Source organism: Aulonocara stuartgranti (assembly GCF_965226115.1).
Source record: "Aulonocara stuartgranti genome assembly, chromosome: 19".
NCBI lineage: Eukaryota > Metazoa > Chordata > Actinopteri > Cichliformes > Cichlidae > Aulonocara > Aulonocara stuartgranti.
The window spans coordinates 10,311,102-10,335,441 of NC_138955.1; the positions used below are offsets into that span (position 1 = coordinate 10,311,102).

The window sequence follows — 24,340 nt, forward strand, 5'->3', positions numbered from 1 at the left end:
CAGACGTGACAACCTTCCTATGCAAGGAGATCAATTCTGATTGACTGAACGTAATTAGTTCTGATTGGAGTAAACTTATTTTCAAAAAATAAAAAAAATACAAAAATTAACACAGGTCAGAACATTTATTTCCATCTGGAATTGCATAAATCCCCCCCCCCCCCCCCCCCCCCCCCCCAGCTGCCGATTGTTTTGAAGATGGGAGAGTCAGACCACTGTATGAGGTCTTCTCCAGCACATCCAAAACATTCTCAAAGGCCTTAAGGTCCGGATTTAGTTGTGGCTAGTCCTATTCCCTGAACTACTAATCCTAATTTGAGTCTGATGAATCCTAACATTGGTATCTTCCAACATCCCTGAAAGAAAAAAAATCCACTGCTGGGAAAAATCTGGTCACTCAGTATATGGTAGTCAGCTGATATTGACCTGACCACATGGAGCAACCCCTGATCATAGCACTGCTTTCACAGGTTTGTAGGGTAGGCACCAAGCATGATGGGTGCATTCGCCTCTCTTCTTACCCTGATGCACTCATTACAGACCACATGACCTTCCTCCATTGCTCCATAGTCTAATCTCTGTTACCTAACAAACTGAACCCTTATTAGCCCAAGTTTAAGGCTACACAGCCACTTAGTCTCAATGCCTCTCTCTTCACACTGTGTTTGTGGAAATGCTCTTACTTTCATCATTAAAACACAGCTGTGACTTCTACTGTTGCCTTTTTTTAGGATTTAAATTCACCAAACATTGAAGTGATGCAACACAGTCATTAACAAAGATTTCCTGATCATATTTCTCCCTCAGTGAGAAGTTCACCACTATTCTTCAAAGCAATGTATCTGTAGGTTTGTATCCTAGTTGTAATAGATACAAGCGCCTTAGATGCTTTCTTTGCTTTGATTTTTTTGATTTGTATTTTACTTTCGTAGCGTCTCAGGTTATAGGGGTAGCTGGATAGGCGTATGTTTTTCCTTTCCTCGTTTTTGGCGAAACAACATTGTTAGACAGAACAGCAAAACTATTAACACAAAGGCAATTAAAAATAAGCATCCTCACGGGTAAGTGGGGATTTCTCACCTCACTGAGGTTCGCAGTGAAGGTTGTCCCGCAGAGTGCTCAGTCCAGTTCATGTACCTCGTCCTGGAGGGACGATGAGGGCCGCACTGCTTCACTCATTCGTTTGGCCATAATGTCCCACTGTGGAGCCAATACTTTGGATTTGGCACCTAAAAAAAAAAAAAAAAAAAAAAAAAAGAAGACCATGAGAGATGTCACGGGAGAAAACTAAAATAAATACAGCTCTAGTTTTTTAGTCTACAGGCAAACAACAGTATTTTCAGATGCTCCCTTATTAGTAAGGGGCTGCACAAAATTATTGCTTTCTTCTGCCCTCTGCTGGCTTCCTAAAGTACTTCAGCACAGAGGAAAAACAACACCAAACCTTATTTTTGCTGCGCTTTAGAAAACAACGTGTGCCTCCACATCTTCCACTTCACTACTTTTTATACGCTTCAATCAAAGCCCATCAGGCCAACACCATTAACATTCACATTTAGTTGGCAGCAACACAAAGTAGCAATAAAATGATGTAATATTCAAGTTAATTGATGTTCTAAATTGAAATTAAAAACTCTAAATGCACTCATGCTTGCTAGAGAAGCAACGAAGGCTATTTTGCAAATACTTGTTAGTGAGATTTCATGGCAGACTGTCATTCAGACACAAAGTTTTGTAAGAAGTTATATTTCTGCATTGAGGTCTGAGCGCCTCTCCTCAGCATTTACATGCTACTATTACATAATATTGTTCCTATGCTGTTTTGTGGTCTCAGTTTCTTCTTTTCTTTCTACTTTTCTACTCCTCAAACGATTTCAGCAAATCATCGCAATTCTTGACGCTAGAAGGAGACTTTACTCGTCCCTTTCACCAGCTTTTTACTCACAGTAGAAGCTTCTATTCACAATGATGCAGCATATCTCCAACTTCATACATATAGAAACATACTAAAGAATTTAATTGGCTGTTCCATATGTATAGTGTTGTCTGGGTTAAGCAAACAAGACAAAACGTAGCAAATTTTATAAGTAGCAAAGTTGGATGAAAGAAGTTTCTTTTACCACTTGGGGGCAGCAAACACAAACTTGCCATTTAGACAGACAACAAATACAAAAGTCAAGATTTAAGCCTCTTTTGGTCCCCTTTGTGGTCTCTACCAGCTCCTAAGGGAAATACAGCCCTTAGGTTGTTAACGCCTCGCTACTTTCATCAGCTCCTCACTGTGCCTGCTCGCAGCCAAAAAGATGCTGTGAGAGCGTGACAGTAAACCAAAACAGTAAACCTCCAGGCGAAACAGCTGAACAACGAGCTGAAACTCATTACGACGCTCCATAAACTCAATTTGAGCAGCAGACTTGGGTCACAATTTCGTGTGCGTTCTGACCACAAATGATCCCTTTCACTCTGCCACAAAACACAGTCATTTAATAAGACAAATAAATAACGATGTTTAAAAGTAATGAAAATAAACATGCAACAGAAACCCTTTCTGTCCTCTGATATGATTGAGTCAGCTAGTTGGAAGTGAAACAAATGAAAACTAATCCTCGAACCTGGACGATTTCCAACTCCGATCTCCTCCTGGTGTGTTATCCCAGCATGGGCCTGAGGTGGGCTCATAGAGCAGTGGAGATACTCTCCCTCAGGATACACTTACCGAACCCTCCTGATCCTCCTTTCTCCCGTTACCATGACAACATAGACCGTAGCCTCCAGCTAAAGAAGCAAGGCCGATCGGATCCTGTTGCAATCTCCCTCTTGCTCTCTCCTCTTTCCATCCTTCCCTGGCATTCTCTCCCTCTCTTCATTTCCCAGTCTGTCTCTACCCATCTCCCATTTCACAGGGGAGAAAGAAAGTGGGACATAACGCCCCAAAAAATAAATAAATAACATATAACAACATAAGAGCCCCACTCAAACTGTTAACCCTTCGGCAGTGGATCGTAACTATGTGCTGTAGCCGCAGAGGTCGCAGGTGTAGATTTATATTCTGCTTAAATAATCTGTGTTAAATGATTCACAATAATGAGATAATAAATGTAAATGTGACATAATTGCAATAATTTAAAAACTGAATTTTAAAAATAAAAAGGCAAATACATTAAGTATTATTTAATTCAACTTCAAAACATGAGAACTGCCTCTTTAATGGTCCAAATTTGATCAAATGAGACAAGCAAACTACACCAAGGCAAATTCAAGTTGCCTGTAAACCTTTCAAAACCCTTTGAATGTTTTTTAAAGGATATTTTCATTTTGAGAAACAAAGGGGATTTTGATTAAAATGCATATTGATGGTATAAGTCTTTAACAACCAAAAAACAAAACAATGTTCAACATATCAAGCATAACTTGGGCATGTGCTGAATTCAAGCTTACAGACTTAAATGCTGATATATTTCTGCCTGCCCACAGATGCTGCACATCTGCAAGCCACATTGCAACCCACCCCCATCCCAGCCTGCTCTGTTCTATACGAAAGCCTTGATGCCGCTGCTGCTCTCCCTGCTTTTGGTTTTCCACATATCAGTGAGGAAGGGTGGAGAGGTGCAAGAACAAAGACATGCTGCCAAATATATACCACTGCAGATGGAAATAATCTTCTATGGTGGTTGTGACAAATAGGAGTTCGGTGAAGATGACATTCTTTGACGCTGACGAGGCAAACACATGCAGATTGTATATGTGCTTCAAAGTTTCTAGTCTGTCTGGCTCACCATCCAGTCCATTGTGCTGCTCATAGGTACGCTTGCCCAGGATGGTGGGAGAGCCGTTGTTGAGGATGGGAGAGGACTTTATAGGTGTCAGACTGCCTGTAGAGATTGACCCTCCGCGAGTCGGTGGATTGGGCTTGGATGGACGGGGATGTGCTTCTGAAACATGATCAGAGACACATGAAGAAAATGACAGAGGAAATAAATTCATTTTGTCATAATACCTAGCTCAAGGTATCACACCCAGTTAAAAGTGACCTGAAAAACTAGAAACTGAAAAATGAACATGTAGTGGCGAATTGATCTCACCTAAATACCGAACAACAGACTCCAGAGGTTTACGTTCCACAGGTTTCAGTGGCAAAGGCTTTTTTGGCCTGTCTGGTAATCGCAGAGCACCTGCACACATTCAGTGAAACAACACTGTCATTAGAAATATGAGGACGTGTACAGAGCGCCCAAATGTTATAACATGTCATAGTTATGCATGAGGGAAACGGTTCCTTACATTCTGCTTTGATGGCTGCTGTGTTGACTGGGAGGTAGGGGTGCCTGGCCATATATCGAGGTCTGATGATGTCCTGGCAGGTGCGACGTGCCATCCGTGTTAGGCTGGTGGTCTGCAGGTAAAAAGCCTGCCGGGTCTTTACAGCAAACTTGGGGCTGCCGCTGTGGCGAAGGGGCAGGCCATGGGGGCTCTAGAGAAGGTTTAGAGGATGAGAAACTTCTTTTGTAACCAAAATGTTGAACAGCCTGTACTAGTAGAAATGTGTATTTACAGTTGAATGCTAAATGATGGATTAGGGAGAGATCAATTTATCACAGGACTAAAGACAAGGAAAACATCTGGACTACAATCATTGCCTGATAGGAATTTAATGGCTACCAAAGGGAAAGACAGATGCGTAGAGTGCTTTTTAACTCCCCCCATAAAGTACCCGTGAAAGACAGTTAAGTTCTGACACGTCAGTATATGTCCGTAAAGTTGCGGTCCAATGACCATTAGAATAGGTCCTGTTTTTTCCCAGGGTAGCTGCACAGACAGAGATCACCCTCATTTAATTTCTGATGCAAACCCAGTCATTTTGTTCTATAAGCAGACCTGAAATATGCCAGAAAGTCCCTCAGTTCAGAAGAGAGCTCTCAGGGTTACTCCTAGTAGGCTTTCAAAGGGTATAGATTTAAAATGCACAACACATTTAAATGACTGGGCATGCTGAATGCTCTGTGCTGTAGGGATTTTACTGAAAACTCAACAGGATTGTAATAAAAAAATATTTAAAATAAAATAGGATACACTGCTCTTTATTAAAAAGGACAAAAACCACAAGAAGAGAAATGCATAGATGTATGGTGTGTTTGGCATCTGTAGACCCCAAATTAGGACACTGTGGTACTTTCTCTCTTGAAGTAATAAATATTACTTTTTCACAGGTTGTGGTTGCCGCACTCAAAGATGGAAAGACCTACTTTCCACCTTTGATTCATTCTCGAGGCTTACTGGGACACTTAATGGAACTGGGCTGTGATTAACTCCACCTTTGCTTTTCCTACTGTCATAAGACAAAATGTTTGCTTTAAAAGAGCATCATTTGGACCATTTTCCCCCAAACAATAATATCATACTGATTCAAGCGTCTCAGATGTCATTTTCATTTTATACAATGACTGGGTTAATTTAAAAAGGCTAAATTAACTTAACTAATAACCAACATTAGATTTTTCTCTGGAAGATGAACTTTTGGTGAACTGCAAGGTTTCCGGCAGACAGTAAGGCTGTTATTTGTGGAAAGGAAACAAAGTCAATATCTAGTGAAGCGTGTGTGAGCTTGTACCATGTTGTTACGGTTGGGTCCGGGCCTCTCGCCATCCAACCTCGTGGGCATCTTCAGCCCTCCGTATTTCTTCCAGTAGGTCCAGCATGAGGCGCACAGGCGACATTGCATGTTGGGAGGTCCCCACGAGTACCACTGGTAGGAGCTGCTGGCTATACACACAAACACACAGCACAAAATCACATGGCTAAGCAGAGATGATTACAAAAAAACCAAAAATGGGTGTAGTAAGCCCTAGCTTTAATCATTCATCGTTAAATTAAGTACAGCCTCTAAAATAATTCAAACAATACTTTGCTGCAGGGCACATAAGGCCATTTTCTCTTCTCTCTATTATGGAAATCCAATATCAAATGTGTGCCGCATACAAAGAGCACAGAACAGATCTTTAAATTATCTGTATTAGATTGAAAATACACCGATCTGAAGACAAGGATGATGGAGATCAACATAGGCTGATGATCTTGGATGCTAGCTAAATAAAAATTAGGAAAATCAGTACAAAAGGATGTTGTCATCACGTATACTAAAACTACAGACGCAGCACCCAAGATCCATACCAGGTTAATTATCGAGCGCAATTAAAGAAGCAAATAGATTTTCACACCGAGACTGAAAGATGTTTAATTGTCGCATCAAAACTGATTAGGATTTGCAAACATCTGAGGCTTTGACTGTATATCTATCACGACAATCTCATTTCCTCTAAGGAAGAGAAAGAACTCTTACATCAGGACAGTAGCTACTGCATTTGCGCAATAACAGGACACAACAGAATGACTTACTGTAGCAGCTTTCACAGGCTCTACCCAAGCCTGGGGTCGGCACTGAGCCTGGAGGTCCTGGGACCGCTGTACCCGCTGTACCCGCTGTACCCACTGTACCCGCTGTACCCGCTGCTCCATTTACCAGAGCTGGCTTTACATTGTTACTCAGCTGGTTAGGGTTTGGCTTGTTACTGATATAAGAAGAGATACAGAGACAAGACATTCACCAAGAGAACAAATAATATTCATCAGCCTGCAACCAGAGACAGTAGTTCCACTGATCCAGTACTGAGAGCGTTTGTGAATAATAAAAAGAAGAGTTTGTACTGTATAATGAGCGACAAGTGCTGAACTTTAAAATACCAGAGTTGTTGCTGTGACCTTCTCCGCAGCATCGACTGATTTAATACTTGATAATATGTAGGAAAATGAAAGCAGGCTGATAAAATGCTGCATCAAAGTACTCACTAGTTGGGGATGTAGACCTGCTTCAACTTGCTTTCTGCCTCGGCTGCTTTTAATCGTTTCTGGAGCAGAAAAGGAGGTTGTTGACGAGAAGTGCAGTTAGACCTAGTGAATTTCTAACCTTTAGGTACCAACAACAGATTTGTGAATTGCATGCAAATATAAAATTAATTAATATGGGTCACTTAGTTTTCTTTTTTCCTTAAGAAATATATAAAGGAAGTTGTTACCTGCTGTACATATCTATCTGTGGTCTTCCACATGTAGTAATACTCAATAATACTCGTCAGGGATTTCCAGGGCAACTACACAGGGACAGAAGAGGAAAATAATTATGGTTTTAGTTGAGGTGATGTTATGGGAACAGATAGAAAGAGAGGAAATCTTGCTGAAGGCAGGGAATGTAAAATTAAAGCTGAAACTCTTGATTACATGATCATTAACGACTTTAACTAACTGAGAAATTAAGATTGGTACTCAAATAAGATGATTCTCCCTTTCGTGACATTTATAATTATGAATGCTAAAATATCTGTGTATTTCTTTCACATTTTAAGGAACACACACGCATTCAACCTGATGTAGTACTCGCTCATTAAAAAGGTAAAGATACGATTAAAAAACTGAAGCTAAATCGTTACATTGCCTCTATGAAGTTTGAAAGAATATGAGCCTTTAAGTGGTGGCCCCACCCATACTGATGGTGTAGTCTTGTTGTTGGAAAAAAACCTCAAGTAGAAACAAAAGTCTGCAGCACTGACAGCAGATGGCCACCAGGTGGCGGACTGATGCACACAGTGAGAGAACACTAAAGGCAGCGCCACTCTTCTCAGCACTGAAGAACATGAGGCGCTTCAGCAGAGAAGAGGCAGCTTTCACTGGATGTTTGTTTAAAAATGCTCACTATTCATTCTTACCATGGGGCTGGACACAGTGCTTCTTTACAAGACTACTGTTATGCTTGAAAGTTGCATAAAAGGAAAATCAGCTGAACACCTAAACGAAGTCTAAAATGGGGAGAATCATAGGACTGGTTTGAGCTGTAAAGGTGTTGGCAAGTTAACTTCTAGAGGGTACGTATTACAGCCAGAGCTCTCTCCAGGATATTCCTTTATGTTTTCTGTACATAAAATTCACAATTTAATTTCAGTGCAAATTGCTGCATAAGTTGATAATTATAAAGCTTGATGAGCTGAGAAAAATCTGTAAAATGAAATGAATTCAAGTGGCTGTATTTGCAGCTCTTAAATAAACCAAGCACACTTTGCAATACATTTTGTTATTCCATTTGAAACCCAAAGTGGAAAACAGCACTTCTATGTCTGTCTGCCCGGTTCTCAGCTTACAGTCTTTATGTAGTTTCATATACTGCACACAAATATGACAGAACAAAAGCATGTTTCCTAAAATCAAATCCTACTGTTTTCCCACTTACAAAATCCTGCTGGATGTCGGTAAAGTCTTTGCCGTATTTCTCGAGGGCCTCCTCAAAGAGGTTGGCCTCCGAGGCGCTCCACTCCTCCATTTCATCCCTGCAGAGGACGGGTCCACCCTGAGGAACCAGTGCTGCGATGGCTCGAGTCATGTCGTAGCCTGTAGCATGGAGGGTGTCCATGGCATGAAACTAAATGCAAGACAAATCCATGTCAGTGCATGAGTTGAACCAATCATGCATTTCATTGCAGCTATATGATTATAGTTTACCAGTTTAGAGTGTGTAGACACAGCCTCCATGAGAGTATCTGAGCTGTTTCTGTGTGTCTGCATGTGTGTTTGTGTACATGTGGGTAGCTAGGGCTCTCATCCATGTTTTATATATGAGGAAAGGATCTAGGGCAGAATAGACCCACACTAGGCTGGCTAGGTTTTGGGGCCAAATGCTTGTTAAGGATAACCAGACACAGGCTTCAACAATCACTAACAGACTCACGCGCAAGGATTTTCTGATTAACAGTCCTCCTTCTCCACAACACCTTTCACATGTCATGTGTTAACAGTTTAAATCAAATCATATATATGTCTATCTCACCAAGGTGATGTCCCTGGAGGCTGCAGCAGCACTCATATGTAGGCTGGGCTGTCGGACAGAGCTACTGCAGTCCAAAGCTCTGGCAAAGGTACCTACTGACCTGTGGGACACATGAGAAACTACTGATATAGTTCCCTTTACAGAACAAACATGGAAGTCATATCAGCAAAGTCCTAACTTTGGTTCTTCCAAATAAAATATTCAAGTCTGTAGTGTGGTCAGACAGATAATGCACCTCAAGCAAATTTAGACCTCAACAGGCTAAAACTGCTTAGCAACCAAATATGGCTTGAAAACTAGATATTCACAGATTTTAGGAAAGGTTTGTAGTACTTATTAGTTTTAGTGAATTCATGTATTTTCTCTCACGCTGAGAATTAAATAACTGCAGCATCTTTACCAGGTGCAATCATAGCGTTTCACAACAAATCAAAAGTTCTACCACATTTAAATCTTCAATCTTCCTGAGCAGCAGTGCGCCGCTTTCAGTGCGGCGGCTATTTTATTTTCTATTTCTCATTCCCTGCAAGTCCCACTCAGATTACTTGCACTTGTGTGTCCATAATGTGCACTGGATCTGCTCAGCTGTGTAAAAACAATGACTCCTCAACTTGAATTACATAAAGGGGAATAGAATGAAGTCTCAGGGAGCCGTAGTTGAGACCATTTGTTGTAAATCTTCTCCCTCAACCACCTCAGGACAGAAAATACAACAACAACAACAAGCATGCTTCTGGTGCCACTCCTCGCTGATGTGCCCTCGCTCTCTCCACCAGTTATGGGGGTTGGGCTGGGTCAGCTTGACAGAGAAATTGATGTTTGCTCTCTGGCAAGTCAGAGCTCCTCGGTAAAATAATGTGCCCATACAAGTAGTCAGAAACGGACTTCCAGGAAGCGATGTAAAAATAGCAGCTGAGCTGGAACCGGTCCAGATGTGCACAAAGACATGATGTCAAAGAGAAAATTGGAACAATTTAAAGAGGTGAGGTTTTTAAATTTAATGACTCAAAAAACTTCTTTATGGCACCCCATAATGCCCGTTCAGCATGATGGGTGTTTTTATTTTTTTTTAACCTTGCCTTGACCTTTCTAGTGACCTTTAGGAAGTTTTAGACTAGCTCTTGGATTCACTTCGGATTCAAGTACACCTGATTAAATGTAGTGCACTCCCTGAAAAAAAAAAAAAAAGTATGCATGTGTTTTATAATAACTGTCATAATTGTTTTTAGATGCACACAAAAGCCAGACGTCACGGCTCTAAGACTGGATGGATTAAGTTTACTTGACACAGTTTTTTAATAAGTGAGGCAAATTTACCTTAGCATAACTAACTTTACAGCTAACTCTCTCTGAAATTGAAAGAAATTACAAAAATCAGATTTGTTTTTGTTATTGTTATACATTTCATGTCTGAGCTGACTTACCGTGCTACTACTAAAAACTGATCAATCTGTTTCTCTGTCAGTGAGCTGTTGGGGTCCCAGATCTTCTCCTCCATTTTCTCCAGGTCCCTGCCATCATCCTCACCTAAATGCACCACAAGACAAACAAATGTGGATGCAAGTCCATTTTTAATGCTCTCCAAGATTGCCATGGGTCTTTATCGGGGGGAAAAAAACAACAGCAAACACAAAAAACTCAAGTTCAATTGTCTGCAATTTTCCTTTTAGATTAAAATAATAAATAAATCCTGCTTTGTGTGGGGCTTTAATGAATCCCAGAGTTGAAGAGGTGGGCTCTGTCAAGTTGCCAGCCTTCAACCAACGAGCCAGCCTGCCTGAGATTCTAACACATGTAGAAGAATTTCATTAACATGGGTTTAATTAGCAAGCCTAGTGTCCCATGGTGCTTTAATTGCAATTTCAGATGCATCCCACCTGCTAAGAATAAAATTCTGGCAAAACACAGGATGCCAGCAAAACACCATAATCTGGCAGAAAAACAGTCACATTTGAAAATGATTACCCGATTAATGATTACCTTACAAACTATTGGCAGAGAATGCCCGGAAAATATCCTTCTGCTCATCTAAATGGAAATAATAGTGGATTTGTGTTACTAACAAGTTGGATTTAAAAACATTACAGTTTGTACAAAACTGTCAAGTCCCAGTTATTAAAATGAATGCTTACAAATATTTTGCTACACTTTACGACCTATTATATTTCATCGTGGGTGTATACCTCAATGACAGCTTTTTTGATGTCAGATTTGGGATGCGTTATGAACAGTTGTCTTCTCTGCGGGTGACTGTAAAGTCATCAATTGTGCAACACGAATGCAATAAACTGTTATTTCAAATGCTGTGATTATGTATAATCATTGTTAGTCCACAGTGTGATTGCCATGGAAACCCAACTTGGTTGTTCTCTCAACTTTACTCGTAACAGAAAAGAGGAAAAAAAAGTGGTGTATTAAGGCAGAAAAGTCATAAAAGTTCATGACATGTTCCTGAAATTTGAGCAGTTGCACAAATATTAAAAAGTTTGACAGTCGTGGCTCAGACTGTTAAACTTTTCCCATTAATGCAGACATATTGCTAAAAAAATAATCAGTCCACTGCAGGGTAAAAAGTGCCCTGCAGAAAATGGATACAGTGCTTCTAAGCGAATAAGTCATTTTTAAAAAGCAGCCAAAAATTTTAAGCACAACGTACCTTCCTTCAGGAGGTCGGTGATGTCGGCCTGGTACTTGTTCCCAACACGGATCTCCCCCTTATCAGCCAGCAGGGTCTTCTGCTGAGGGTCGTATACCAGCGAGTAGAAGAAGGCATCCTGGGAAATACAGATGACAGGAAGGTGTGAGGATGCAATGAAAGGAACAGGAAGCGGGATGGGCGAGCGGAGAGGCGAAAGAGTGGGGTGTATCAGTTGGTCTGCGTGCGTGTGTGTTTGTGTCTGTGTATTTCCCCCCTCTCCTAGTCTCTCGTCTCCTCATTACAGTACGTGAAAAGAACATTCTAGGTCAACACATTGAATAATTCATCTGGAAACAAGAATCTTTAACTCATAAGATTCTTACTCTCCTCTTCTCTCTCTCTCACTCACACACTCACACACTCTCACACACACACACACACACACACACACACACACACACACTGAAATCTAAAACCTAATTACAGTTGAGACTCCATCATGACCACATACCTCTCTGTCCAGGTAGGACTTCAGGGCTTCTGTCTCGTTCAGCAGCGTCACACAGCACTTTCCCCTGAAGGATGTAAGAAACACAGTTAAGGAAGAAGTGAGAGAAAAAGAAAGAAGAAAAAAATTAAGAAAGACACAGGAGGAAGTCATAGAGGAGAAAAGTATGAGCCAATATTTGACATGTGAAACATTGAAAAGCAGACGGGGCTTAAAGTCCATGGGATTTTAAGTGGTTATGTAAGTGCAAGATGAAAGCTGCTCTCTGGTCCAAACTCCTCTGCAAGAGAAATGTAGGATACAGCTCAGAATCTCCAATGATGGTATTGATTCAGGTCCAGTTTGCCCAGCTTGGTTTTTTGGAGTTTTTTTGGGATAAATCCTGGTCCCGTGTGTTGACACCAACAGCACTCATCCCTGTCCCCAAACTGCTACAGTCTGAACTGGGATTATTTACCAGCTAATTAGTCATACCTCTCTAGCCTGAAGCAAATACGATTTGGCAGGGTAATAAACTCAAGCACACTGTGTAACCTCACCACACACTGTTAAGTTAGAAAACTTAATCAAGCTTGAATTCTCACTAAACAAACTGCTCATCAGAGCATTTTTATTCGAGCAGATGTCAGTTTGCTCTTCTTGTGATTTCAGGAATGTCAAGTAATAATATGCTAATGATTAGGTAGGTTTGCCTCGAGCTTACTGATGAGCAGAGGTAGGTTTATATCTAGAAACAGCTTTCTGTTGACATTTACTGCTCAGCGTGTACCCTGCATATGAGTGGATTACTTTGTGTCTGTCTTTCTCGCCAGCACAGCTTCACGTATAGCAGGCAATGTGACATCAAGGAAATTGCAGTATTTGCATCAAAAAGCATGAATACACATTATAACAGTATAAATGAGTCCATGCAATGCATGTAAATAAAAAATTGCAACATGGAAATGGGAATAATCAGAAGAAATTTGCAAATATTTGTTGTACTGTAGGTCTTAACATTATGATGCCATCAAGATTCGCTTTTTAGTATTCGAAAATTATCTTATTAATCAATGCAAACAACGTAAACTGCATTAGTGATGTGAATAAGTCCACCTTTCCTACACTTGATCTAAATTTCCTACTTAAGCAAAAGGTGATTCACAGTCAATAATGCTGCAATCCATCTAAATTTTAGGGTCGAGTTACACAGGCCCAGAGACCAGTTACCAATCATCTGGCAAATCACTCGACATGGGGGAAAAACAAATGTTCCTCAATCTGGTCCAAGTGGTTGCTGACCTACACTGGCTGCAAAAAGGTGCTGCACCAAAAACCTCCGTGTGATTTCTGCGGTCGCTAGCAGACTGCTGCAGTCGCACAAGAGCAGTCTCCAGCAATCACTTGCAGCCACTGGAGGTATACACATTTTTTATCCCCCTCACAACTGGTGGTTGCCAGATGGTTACTAACCGGTCTCTAGGCCTGCGTAACTGAGGTGTTAATCAGCCTAAATTTTTACTCATTTACAGTATCAATGCTACATTAAGCCACTGCTCATTAGCTGAAAATTTCTAACCACTACCAATTTTTATTAACCCCCTATTGGCTTGAAGCCAACACAGAAAAACGACAAAGCATTCATCCATGATAGTATTCATAAAAAAAAGACAACAAAACAAAAAATGAGCTGCCATTTTTTCATCTTGTTATTACCATAAATTTATAACTACTTTTTCTAAAAACAAGTCGGTTCTGTCTGTCTTGTTTTCTCTTCACCGACCCCGTACCGTCTAGGAAAATTTCATCAGAAATGTTCTGTTTGGAGAAAAAGTTGGGTTTGTTGAATCAACTGTAACCCAAAAGATTTGGATGAAAAGATGAAGAAACATTTAGTGAACAGAACTTCAGTCACAGCATGAGATGGGTATTTGAAACCAAAATAGAATGTCAAGTAGGTGGGTGGGTTTAGAAGTTGCACAAGCAAGTCCCACAAAAAGAAGGTAAATAAAGCATCTAGTCCTGTGACACAAATGAAGTGTACCTGATGTGTGTGGCTGGTAAAGACTCCAGCTGGCGAGAAAGGAAGAGCTCTCTGTGTCTGAGCTGGTGTTTCTGTTTCTCCGGGAGATCCCGCATCTCTGGATTCTCCATCTCCTCCTCCAGCTCCCCTAGGTGAAGAAAAAGAAAAGAAAAAAGGAGGAGGAGTGTCAAACATAAGTACTTTAGATGAGGCAGAACGATGAAGTCCATAAGCGGGGGGGAAAAAAAGTGAGAATGGCAAGTGAATCGGCTGAAGCCACACACTCCACACAGAGGATGCACATTTGATGAGCTGCAACGATGGAGCCCCCAAGGACAGGGAGAGCTGTGCATATATACAGATATTTTACATAAAGTGGTATGAATCAAACAGGATGTCAAGTGGACTGAGATCACTTGGCTCAGCTCTACAAAAAGTGAAGTAAAAGGCCCAATCCAGCCTTTGAGGGTGTAAGGTAGCACAGAGTGACACAATTTAATGTGCTATTGTTGGTAGTTATTCCTGCTATAATACAATCAGAAATCTAATCAAAATATAATCAAGAATCAATAAAATCCAATAAGAAAATAATCACTACAATGATAAATATTTAAATCTTTCAACCCAGACTTTCTTTGTGTGTGTGCACTCGTTCTGTGCAGCCGCGACCTTGAGCTCTGTTTGTGTGCGTAAGGAGTTAGCCTAAACAATCGTCTGAGTGACAGAAAAGTGGAGCAGGCAGAGAGACAGATGCAGAAAAGGGTTTGGATTTTATTGTGCACGAATAGCAGAAGAAGTAATTTTTAAGTCTATTTCACCTCAAATCCTGCAACATCCCAGGTATCGCTGTTACCTTAGGACTGTTCATGCTTTTAATGCCCTTCTGATATGCTGTTTGTTATGTCCTGTATTTTTAAGCAAAAAATGTAATTCAAAAGTTAAGAGCATGAGAAAAATTACAGAAAATATACACCTGTAAAGAGATTCTGATGTTAAATCTTTGATGTCAATATAGAACAGAAACACAAAAGGGTTTTTTGTTTGTTTTGAAATTTGAAGCCATCCATAAATGATCAATAAAACAGTCCAAACATATGCAGTTAGTGGGGTTGGGTTAACAGGTGATACTAAGCTGGCCATAGGTGTGAATGTGAGCGTGAATGGTTTCGTAATCTCCGTGTTAGCCCTGTGAGACTGGCAACCTGTCCGAGGTGTACACCCTGCCTCTTGCCCTATGGCAGCTGGATAGGCTCCAGCCCTCCTGCAACTCTGAACTGGACAAGTGGAAGAAGACTGGTGGATGCATACATGGATGGACATTGTTTCAATTGCATTTTTGAATATTAAGATAAGTTTCCAAAACAATTTGTTGGGTTTAAAAATCTTCAAAAAAAAATTTGTACTGCAACTTTTGTACTACACTTGCAAAAAGATAAAGTATTCCAGGATATATATATATATATATATATACACACACACACACACAAAAAATACATAATTTTTAAAATTCCCTCTCCCACTAAAAACACAAGGTCGAGATAAGCAAAATCAATGCTTTGGAATGTTTCTGGGTTCAAACCTGCTGGGCAACTGGTGTCTGCCTGTTTGGGATTCTAAATTGGCCATAGGTGTGAGCTAGGGGTGGGCGATAGAAACGATATACGATAGAAACGATATCGTATACCGGTGGCGCCAGTGTCCGGCAGCCTCGCCTCTGTCAGTGCACCCCAGGGTGGCTGTGGCTACAATGTAGCTTGCCGTAATGCTCTGACAATCCATCAAGCAGTGCGGCTAACCAAAGTTGTACTAAAACATTTTTTAACAGATTTCTGCACGCCCAAATCGGTTCGAGGTCAGTAAGCACAACCAGAATTCATACATAAGGCACACTCTAGATTTTTGAGAAAATTCAAGGATTTTAAGTGTGCTTTATAGTGTGGAAAATACGTTATACAGAAGAAAAGAATATATCGTGATATATATCGTTACCGCACATGCTTCAAATTATATTGCGATATGAATTTTAGGCCATATCGCCCAGCCCTAGTGTGAGCATGATCATAAATGATTGTCTGTCTCTCTGTGTTAGCCTGCTATCCTCCCCAGGGTAAACCTTGTCTCTAACCAAATGTCAAATAGGACATGCTCCAGCCTCTCCCATGACCCTGAATTAGATAATAGGTTAAGAAACTGACTGAATGGATGGCTGACTGGATAAAAGAACGGCTGGGTTGTATATTTCCCAGAACACAACCAATAAAATCTTTCTGTTAGTCTCTCTCACCTTGTTACCGTTATTTTTAAGACTTGATAAAAGCCCTTTTTTTTTCTTTTAAATCACAGAAGACATTTATTTAACTGTTCTCACAAATTGGATAGTATATTGATTGACTAATAAGCTGAACTTGAGGTGTACAATTCAGGAGTTACACTTTAGTTGCGTGCTGCTGATTGAGCTAATTTCTCTTGAGTCAGAAGCTGAGCTCAAAGATTTGTCTTCTATTAGTTGTTATCTCTCTCCCCCTCGCTCTCCCTCTCACTCTCTCCCTCATGTTTGCATGTAGAAAAAGCAAAAATCAAAGGGCACCAGGTGAGATGAAGGGGAAGGAAAAAAAAAAAAGAGAAAAGAATAGTTCTAGTAAAGAGGTCCAAGAATGACTGGACAGAGAGATTGCTGAAGAGATGTCTGCCTGTTTAAGTGAGCCATGTATCTGAGTCATCCTTTAGTAAAAGATTGAGCTAGGGCTGGGCGATATGACCCAAAATTCATATCTCGATATTTTTTAGCTGGATGGCGATATAAGATGTATATCTCGATATTTTTTTTAAGCCATAAAGTAAGAACAAAAAGAGAGTTCTTAGTCAAAGCTGTGTCCCAGATGTCACACAGGCACTTTTATTAACATACAGCACAGATGTACATGAAAAATTACTCAAAATTAAATTATGAGCATTCATTAAATAATAATGCTCCATAAATAAAAGAAAACAATGTTGTTTTTGTGCTAAACAAAGAGCTCACAATTGTGCAGTCAAAATGTAAACTAAAAGACACTGAGCGTAATAACAAAGACAGACAGATTTCACAGCTGCTCTGTTCCCAAGTTTTACTGTGTGACTGACAGCCTGGAGTTTGAAATCCGCTTCATAACCACGTCTCTTACAGGTGCCATTTATGGTCCTTATACACACACACAATACGGTAATATTACGTTGAAGCACAGTACGTATCACTCCGCGAAGCTCCTCGGTAGCCGTAATGCGCCGACAATCTATCAAGCGGTGCAGCTCCGTAGCTTACCAAAGTCGTACTCAAACATTTGTGACAGATTGCTGAGCGCCGTGTACCACATAAAATCGGTTCGCGGCCATCAAGCACAACCAGAATTCATACATAAGGCGCACTGTCAACTTTTGAGAGAATGAAAGGATTTTAGGGTTAGCGCGGTTAGCTCGTTAGCGCGGTTAGCTCGTTAGCATGGTTAGCTCGTTAACACGTTGACGCTGTCCAGCCCCACGCATGGGGCGATGCACAGTAACTCGTTAACGGAGATTTGCCGTGTCCATCTTGTCGCTGCCTGCACGTGAAGCGATGGGGGAGAAGGGGGAGTTGTCTTCAGTGAAGGCGAGGCGGAGTAACGTTGCATAGAGACAAAAGTGGACGAAAGAGAGGCAAACTTGCGGCTCCACAACTATAATTATAACGTAACATAGACTATATCGATATAAAGGATATTGTCACATCTTATATCTCGTATAAAAATATATCGATATGTTTTAAAAACTCGATATATCGCCCAGCTCTAGATTGAGCCATGGCTAGTGGGTTAGTACATTTCCAATATTAATTCCTATTCCCATGGATGTGGATGAATGAGGGAAACGCAGAGGGAAAAGGAGACGAGATGGATGGTAAAATAAACAGAGACAGAAAACAGTAGAGAAGAGCACAGGAGAAAAATGTGACAAAAGTGATAAAGAGAATGGGAGCTTAAGATGTAGGCCGAGCAACATAAACACATCGAGGAAACGAGAGAGGGGTAGAAGGGGAGCAATAGAGAAATCAGCAGGGAGAGCCGGAGTGAGAGAGTGAGGAAGGAGGCCGATGAGAGAGCAGAAGTGAAACGAAGAGCGGGAGAGCAGTCAGTACGTGCTCCAATTCATTTGGAGTTTCATTAGAGGAAGCGAGACAGAAAGAGGGAGACAGGGAGCAGAACAAAAGCAATCAAGGGATTTTCAGGAGAAGAGATGTGTGGCCAAAATCAATAAGTACTCCATCTCTCCCTCACTCTGCCCAGCACTCAGCACCCAGCAGACACACTATCAATGCCCAGGCAGAGCAACGCAGAGGCACGCACACACACTCACACACAGCGTTCACCATCTTCTTCCATGTGAAGGCAGAAAAATATGGACCAAGATCCAAACAGGAAAAGTACCAGAGATTAACCTGAGAGATGTTTTGTGAATCTCATTTCTATAAAGATATTGTACTGATGTTCCCAGCAGTTACCATGAATCAGATGTTAAAAACTGGAAGTACACGTCGGTTGTCCTTTACAAGACATTGCTCTGGCAATTAAAAAATAAATAAATAAATCAAACTTATATTGTGCAAATAAAGTTGTGTTGAATATCAGTGAAACTGGCTTTACTGTGATGCAAAAGTATGCATAGAAAATATTTAAGAGTAAATCAATGTTTTGGGTATTTTTTTTTGGACAGTAAATACATTTAAAACTAGTAATTAGACTCAGTGTTACCTCTGATTGAATATAGCAATAAAGTACTGTTACTAGAATGGATGAAGAAAGAAAGAAAGCAAAGTGAGGAAACAGAGGAATTATATACAATAAGATCCAAAGCCGGAGTACTTTAATTAACCCCTGATCCTCCAGGATATATTACTGCTCATTTTATCTGTCTCTCAATAATATCCCATTATATAAACAAATATAGCCACAATTAGTCCCAGTTGACCTAAAAAACATACATGTGAAGTATATAAGAGGATTTCTTACACTAAAGAATATCTGGAGTTGTGGGGTATTATTCTAATGTCAAAATAGGCCTTATTAGAAGGAAAGGAATAAGGATGCAGAATAAGAGATTAGATTTGAGGTTTGAGTTGGTAGGGGAAAAAAAATGTGAAGCCCTGTCAAAGACCAGGAGTTCTGTTGGAGACTAAAAACCTGAAACTTTGTATGCCTTTAAATAAGAAAAAAAAAAGCCTAAATAAATTAAATTTGGCTGTTGTCCCCTTTGAGGTCGTCTCCTTTTGCACTCTTGAACCACTTCGAGCATTCCTGCCAATTTAGGATCACAGTGGACTCACAAAGCCTGCCTGTATTTAATGCCTACCTCCCTGTTTGTGTTTTGTGAAACTGTTCCCTGTAATAGATTACTGGTGAATTTACCGATGGTGACCTTCATGTTATCCAGATTGACCTTGAAGAAAATGTATGTTTCTTGATTTTACAATATAAATAGTATTTGCTTGACTTCAAAGCTAAGTCTCAATATGTGGGTGTGAGTGTTTGGATGTGTGTTACTCTGCTTCTGCATCCCCATATCTATTACTTCATACACACACACACTCTAGCAGGATTATGTAGTGGTCCATCAGCAGGGCTGGTCCTTCCAGCTGGCCCCTGGCTGTGAGTCCTTGAGAAGCAATTCAACTCCCCAACCTCAGTCCTCCTCCTCGGAGCCAATCTCCTGGCAGTGCACCCACACCATACTCTACAAATTGCCTCTCCATCTCACCTGTCCCAGCCAATTATCAATTATTGATGAATGGGTCGCCTTACTGTGTTGAGATGGTGAGAGGAGAGGAGAGAGCAGGCTTCAGGGCAAGTTGAGGAGGTGAGGAAAGCATAGCTGATTGGTGTTAACTTAACCAACTGACTACATCTTTATGAAACAGACCACTTTTTATGATATACTGAACTGCAAACAGCTGCAGAGAGGCTCATGTAATTACTAAAATACCACTGGTAAACCTCTTATAACCAACCCATCATATCCATGACTATTAAGTTTAAAAAATGAAACTTTATTTAATTAACTGAATTTAAATTTCAGTCATAATCCTAATTTCAAAGGTTGGAGGCTGTCTAAAATAACAGACATCAATGACTTGCAGAGCTATTAAATCCGTATTGACAGCAGAAAAAAGAAAATTAAGAAAATGTAACATGTTCGGAACAAAATGCTTCTGGGGGCGGGGCAACAAAAGAATGGAAAAGTGGTACTCAAAAGGAATGTGTGGTGGAGTATTTTGCAAATAAGTAGGTTTGTTGGGAAAAGGTCAGTAAGACTGGTTATAAAAAGTCTTATTGAGGGACAGACTTTCGTAGAGGTAAAGGTGAACAAAGGTTCCTTAATCTGCCAAAAAGGAAAAAAATTGATCTGCAAAATTGTGGAAGAAATTTCTGAGCTATGTTCCTCCATGTAATACTGTGAAAACTTGGAATATCTCATCATCAACAATACATAATGTCATCAAAGGTTTCCAGGAATCTGGAGAAATCTCTGTGCACAAGGCTGATAATCATTACTGGATACTCGTGACCTTCGGGCCCTAAGACAGCACTGCATTAAAAAACAGCCATGATTCTGTCACAGAAATCCCTGCATGGGCTCAGAAACACTTCCTGAAATCATGGTCTGTGAACACAGTTTGGCATGTCATTCACAAATGCAGTTTAAAGTTCTATCAATGCTAAAAAGGAACCATGTGTGAACACGATCCAGAAATGCTGTGGTGTTCTGTGGCCCAAAGCTCACTTACAATGGACTGACGCAAAGTGAAAAACTATGAAGCAGAATCCAGGTGCTGAACTAAGAACTCTCTCTGAGCCTTAAGATACCTCCACACACATACCTTTGCAGACATCCAACAGTGGCCTGGTACAAGGTACACTAATCTTAGCCCAACTCCATCATTCTTCACATCACATCACCCTTATCCTGCCTCATGTCCTCCTCTGCCTCCTCATTAACTCAAATGACTAATAAAGTTCTATTTACAGTTACAGTAAAAGTTCAACAAAGGCCTGTTTTGATCAATATAATATATATAACAATTACTCACCAAAACTCACCAAAATAATTCTGATTATGGTTTTGGCAATGAACCAAATGCCCAACATTAAACTGAGATGATATTTTCTACACTTATCTAACTGCCCTGTCCTCCATTAGCCGTTTACTTTTAAAATGTGATATTAATTAACTTGGGCTGCGGCTGTTGATTATTTCAATAATCACTGGATATAACGTCTGTCAAAATAACAAAATCCTTTCATTTCATTTACATACCATCCTAAAACCAGATTTATTTTTTTTCTTAAATAAAATAAGGTATACATATATTCTAAACTAAGGCATTGGGGGGGGAGAGCCTTTGTCTTCTTAAAAGACTTTCTAACATTAAAATAAGGCAAAAAGGCAACTCACAATATTGTATTTTGGTGTGTGTTCATGAGTATTTGTGTCTTCATGTTTAAGTGTACCAGTGAGTGACTTTGTGTGTCTATAAGCCTTTAAGCATGTGGTAGCTTCATCTGACCGTTCTCAGAACTGAGGACTGCCATGTGCTCTTAAGAAGCGCCTCCTGCTGCAGAAAGCAGAGGTTGTGATGGTGTAGATGTTAATAATTAATGTTAATAATAATTCAGTGTCCTGAGTAACAGCACCAGGTCATTGGCTCAGAGTTTTACTGTGAAATTCAGTTTAATTCAATTCAATTTTATTTATATAGCGCCAAATCACAACAAAAGTCGCCTCAAGGCGCTTCATAGATACAGAGAAAAACCCAACAATCATATGACCCCCTATGAGCAAACACTTTGGCGACAGTGGGAAGGAAAAACTCCCTTTTAACAAGAAGAAACCTCCGGCAGAACCAGGCTCAGGGAGGGGCGGTCATCTGCTGCGACCAGTTGGGGTGAGAGAAGGAAGACAGGATAAAAGACATGCTGTGGAAGAGAGACAGAGGTTAATAAAAGATATGATTCAATGCAGAGAGGTCTGTTAACACATAGTGAGTGAGAAAGGTGACTGGAAAGGAAAAACTCAATGCATCATGGGAATCCCCGGCAGCCTACGTCTATTGCAGCATAACTAAGGGAGGATTCAGGGTCACCTGGTCCAGCCCTAACTATATGCTTTAGCAAAAAGGAAAGTTTTAAGCCTAATCTTAAAAGTAGAGATAGTGTCTGTCTCCCGAATCCAAACTGGAAGCTGGTTCCACAGAAGAGGGGCCTGAAAACTGAAGGCTGTCCCTCCCATTCTACTTTTAAATACTCTAGGAACAACAAGTAAGCCTGCAGAGCGAGAGCGAAGTGCTCTAATAGAGTGATATGGTACTACAAGGTCATTAAGATAAGATGGGGCCTGATTATTTAAGACCTTGTATGTGAGGAGCAGGGTTTTGAATTCAATTCTGGATTTAACAGGAAGCCAATGAAGGGAAGCCAAAACAGGAGAAATCTGCTCTCTCTTTCTAGTCCCTGTCAGTACTCTTGCTGCAGCATTTTGGATTAGTTGAAGGCTTTTCAGGGAGTTTTTTGGACATCCTGATAATAATGAATTACAGTAGTCCAGCCTGGAAGTAATAAATGCATGAACTAGTTTTTCAGCGTCACTCTGAGACAGGATATTTCTAACTTTAGAGATGTTGCGCAAATGGAAGAGAGCAGTCTTACATATTTGTTTAATATGTGCATTGAAGGACATATCCTGGTCAAAAATGACTCCAAGGTTCCTCACAGCGTTACTGGAGGCCAAGGTAATGCCATCCAGAGTAAGAATCTGGTTAGATACCATATTTCTAAGCTTTTCAGGGCCGAGTACAGTAACCTCAGTTTTATCTGAATTAAGAAGCAGAAAGTTAGCAGCCATCCAGGTCTTTATGTCTTCAAGACATTCCTGCAGTTTAACTAATTGGTGTGTGTTATCTGGCTTCATGGATAGATAGAGCTGGTTGTCATCTGCATAGCAGTGAAAATTTATTCTATGTCTTCTAATGATGCTGCCAAAGGGAAGCATGTATAATGTAAACAGTATTGGTCCTAGCACCAAACCCTGTGGAACTCCATAATTAACCTCAGTGTGTGAAAAGGACTCTCCATTTACATGTACAAATTGTAGTCTATTAGATAGATATGATACAAACCACTGGAGTGCAGTACCTGTAATACCTACAGCATGTTCTAATCGCTCTAATAGGATATTATGATCAACAGTATCGAACGCTGCACTAAGGTCTAGCAGGACAAGCACAGAGATGAGTCCACTGTCAGAGGCCATATAAAGGTCGTTTGTAACCTTCACTAAAGCTGTTTCTGTGCTGTGATGAGTTCTGAAAGCTGACTGAAACTCTTCAAATAACCCATTCCTCTGCAGATGATCTGTTAGCTGTTTGACAACTACTCTTTCAAGGATGTTTGATATGAAAGGAAGGTTGGAGATTGGCCTATAATTAGCTAAGACTGCTGGGTCTAGAGATGGCTTTTTGAGTAAAGGTTTAACTACAGCCAGCTTGAAGGCCTGTGGTACATAGCCGATTATTAGAGATAGGTTGATCATATTTAAGATCGAAGAATTAATGAAAGGATTTCTTTGAGCAGTTTTGTAGGAATGGGGTGTAAAAGACACGTTGATGGTTTGGAGGAAGTAATTATTGAAGTTAACTCAGAAAGATCAATTGGAGAAAAAGAGTCTAACTTAACATCAGTGGTACTAAGAGTAGCTGTAGATAATATTACATCTGTGGGATGATTATTGGTAATTTTTCCTCTAATTATAAAAATTTTATTGGTGAAGAAGTTCATGAAGTCATTACTAGTTAACATTAAAGGGATGGTTGGCTCAAAAGTGCTCTGACTTTTTGTCAGCCTGGCTACAGTGCTGAAGAGAAACCTGGGGTTGTTCTTATTGTCTTCAATCAGTGATGAATAGTAAGATGTTCTGGCTTTGCGGAGGGCTTTCTTATAAAGCAGCAAACTATTTCTCCAGGCTAAATGATGATCCTCTAAATTTGTGACACGCCATTTCCTCTCCAGCTTACGAGTCATCTGCTTTAGGGTACGTGTTTGAGAATTATACCACGGAGTCAGGTACTTCTGATTAGAGACCTTAGTTTTCACTGGAGCTACAGTATCCAGAGTTGTACGTAGTGAGGAAGTAAAATTATTAACAAGATGATCGACCTCTGTTGGAGTAGCGTTCAGATAGCTGCTCTGCTCTGTGTTGGTACAGGGCATTGAAGATGATAACAGTGGGTGGATTATATTCTTAAACTTAGTTACAGCGCTT

General features: G+C 40.4%; 1 protein-coding gene across 1 annotated transcript in view; it reads right to left on the reverse strand.

The window, feature by feature from the left end:
- The window catches only part of mta1 (metastasis associated 1), a 50,220-nt gene that overhangs the window by 1,107 nt on the left and 24,773 nt on the right, over positions 1 to 24,340 (reverse strand). Inside the window, exons 4-17 of the mRNA XM_082516948.1 lie at positions 14,039 to 14,165; positions 12,019 to 12,082; positions 11,526 to 11,643; positions 10,294 to 10,396; positions 8,870 to 8,969; positions 8,276 to 8,464; positions 7,071 to 7,145; positions 6,844 to 6,902; positions 6,394 to 6,566; positions 5,609 to 5,760; positions 4,282 to 4,471; positions 4,083 to 4,172; positions 3,777 to 3,932; positions 1,081 to 1,229 (exon numbers count right to left, since the gene is read on the reverse strand). Of these exons, the coding sequence (XP_082373074.1) occupies positions 1,120 to 1,229; positions 3,777 to 3,932; positions 4,083 to 4,172; positions 4,282 to 4,471; positions 5,609 to 5,760; positions 6,394 to 6,566; positions 6,844 to 6,902; positions 7,071 to 7,145; positions 8,276 to 8,464; positions 8,870 to 8,969; positions 10,294 to 10,396; positions 11,526 to 11,643; positions 12,019 to 12,082; positions 14,039 to 14,165 (1,706 nt within the window). The 3' untranslated portion in view covers positions 1,081 to 1,119. The remainder of the gene's footprint in view (positions 1 to 1,080; positions 1,230 to 3,776; positions 3,933 to 4,082; positions 4,173 to 4,281; positions 4,472 to 5,608; positions 5,761 to 6,393; positions 6,567 to 6,843; positions 6,903 to 7,070; positions 7,146 to 8,275; positions 8,465 to 8,869; positions 8,970 to 10,293; positions 10,397 to 11,525; positions 11,644 to 12,018; positions 12,083 to 14,038; positions 14,166 to 24,340) is intronic.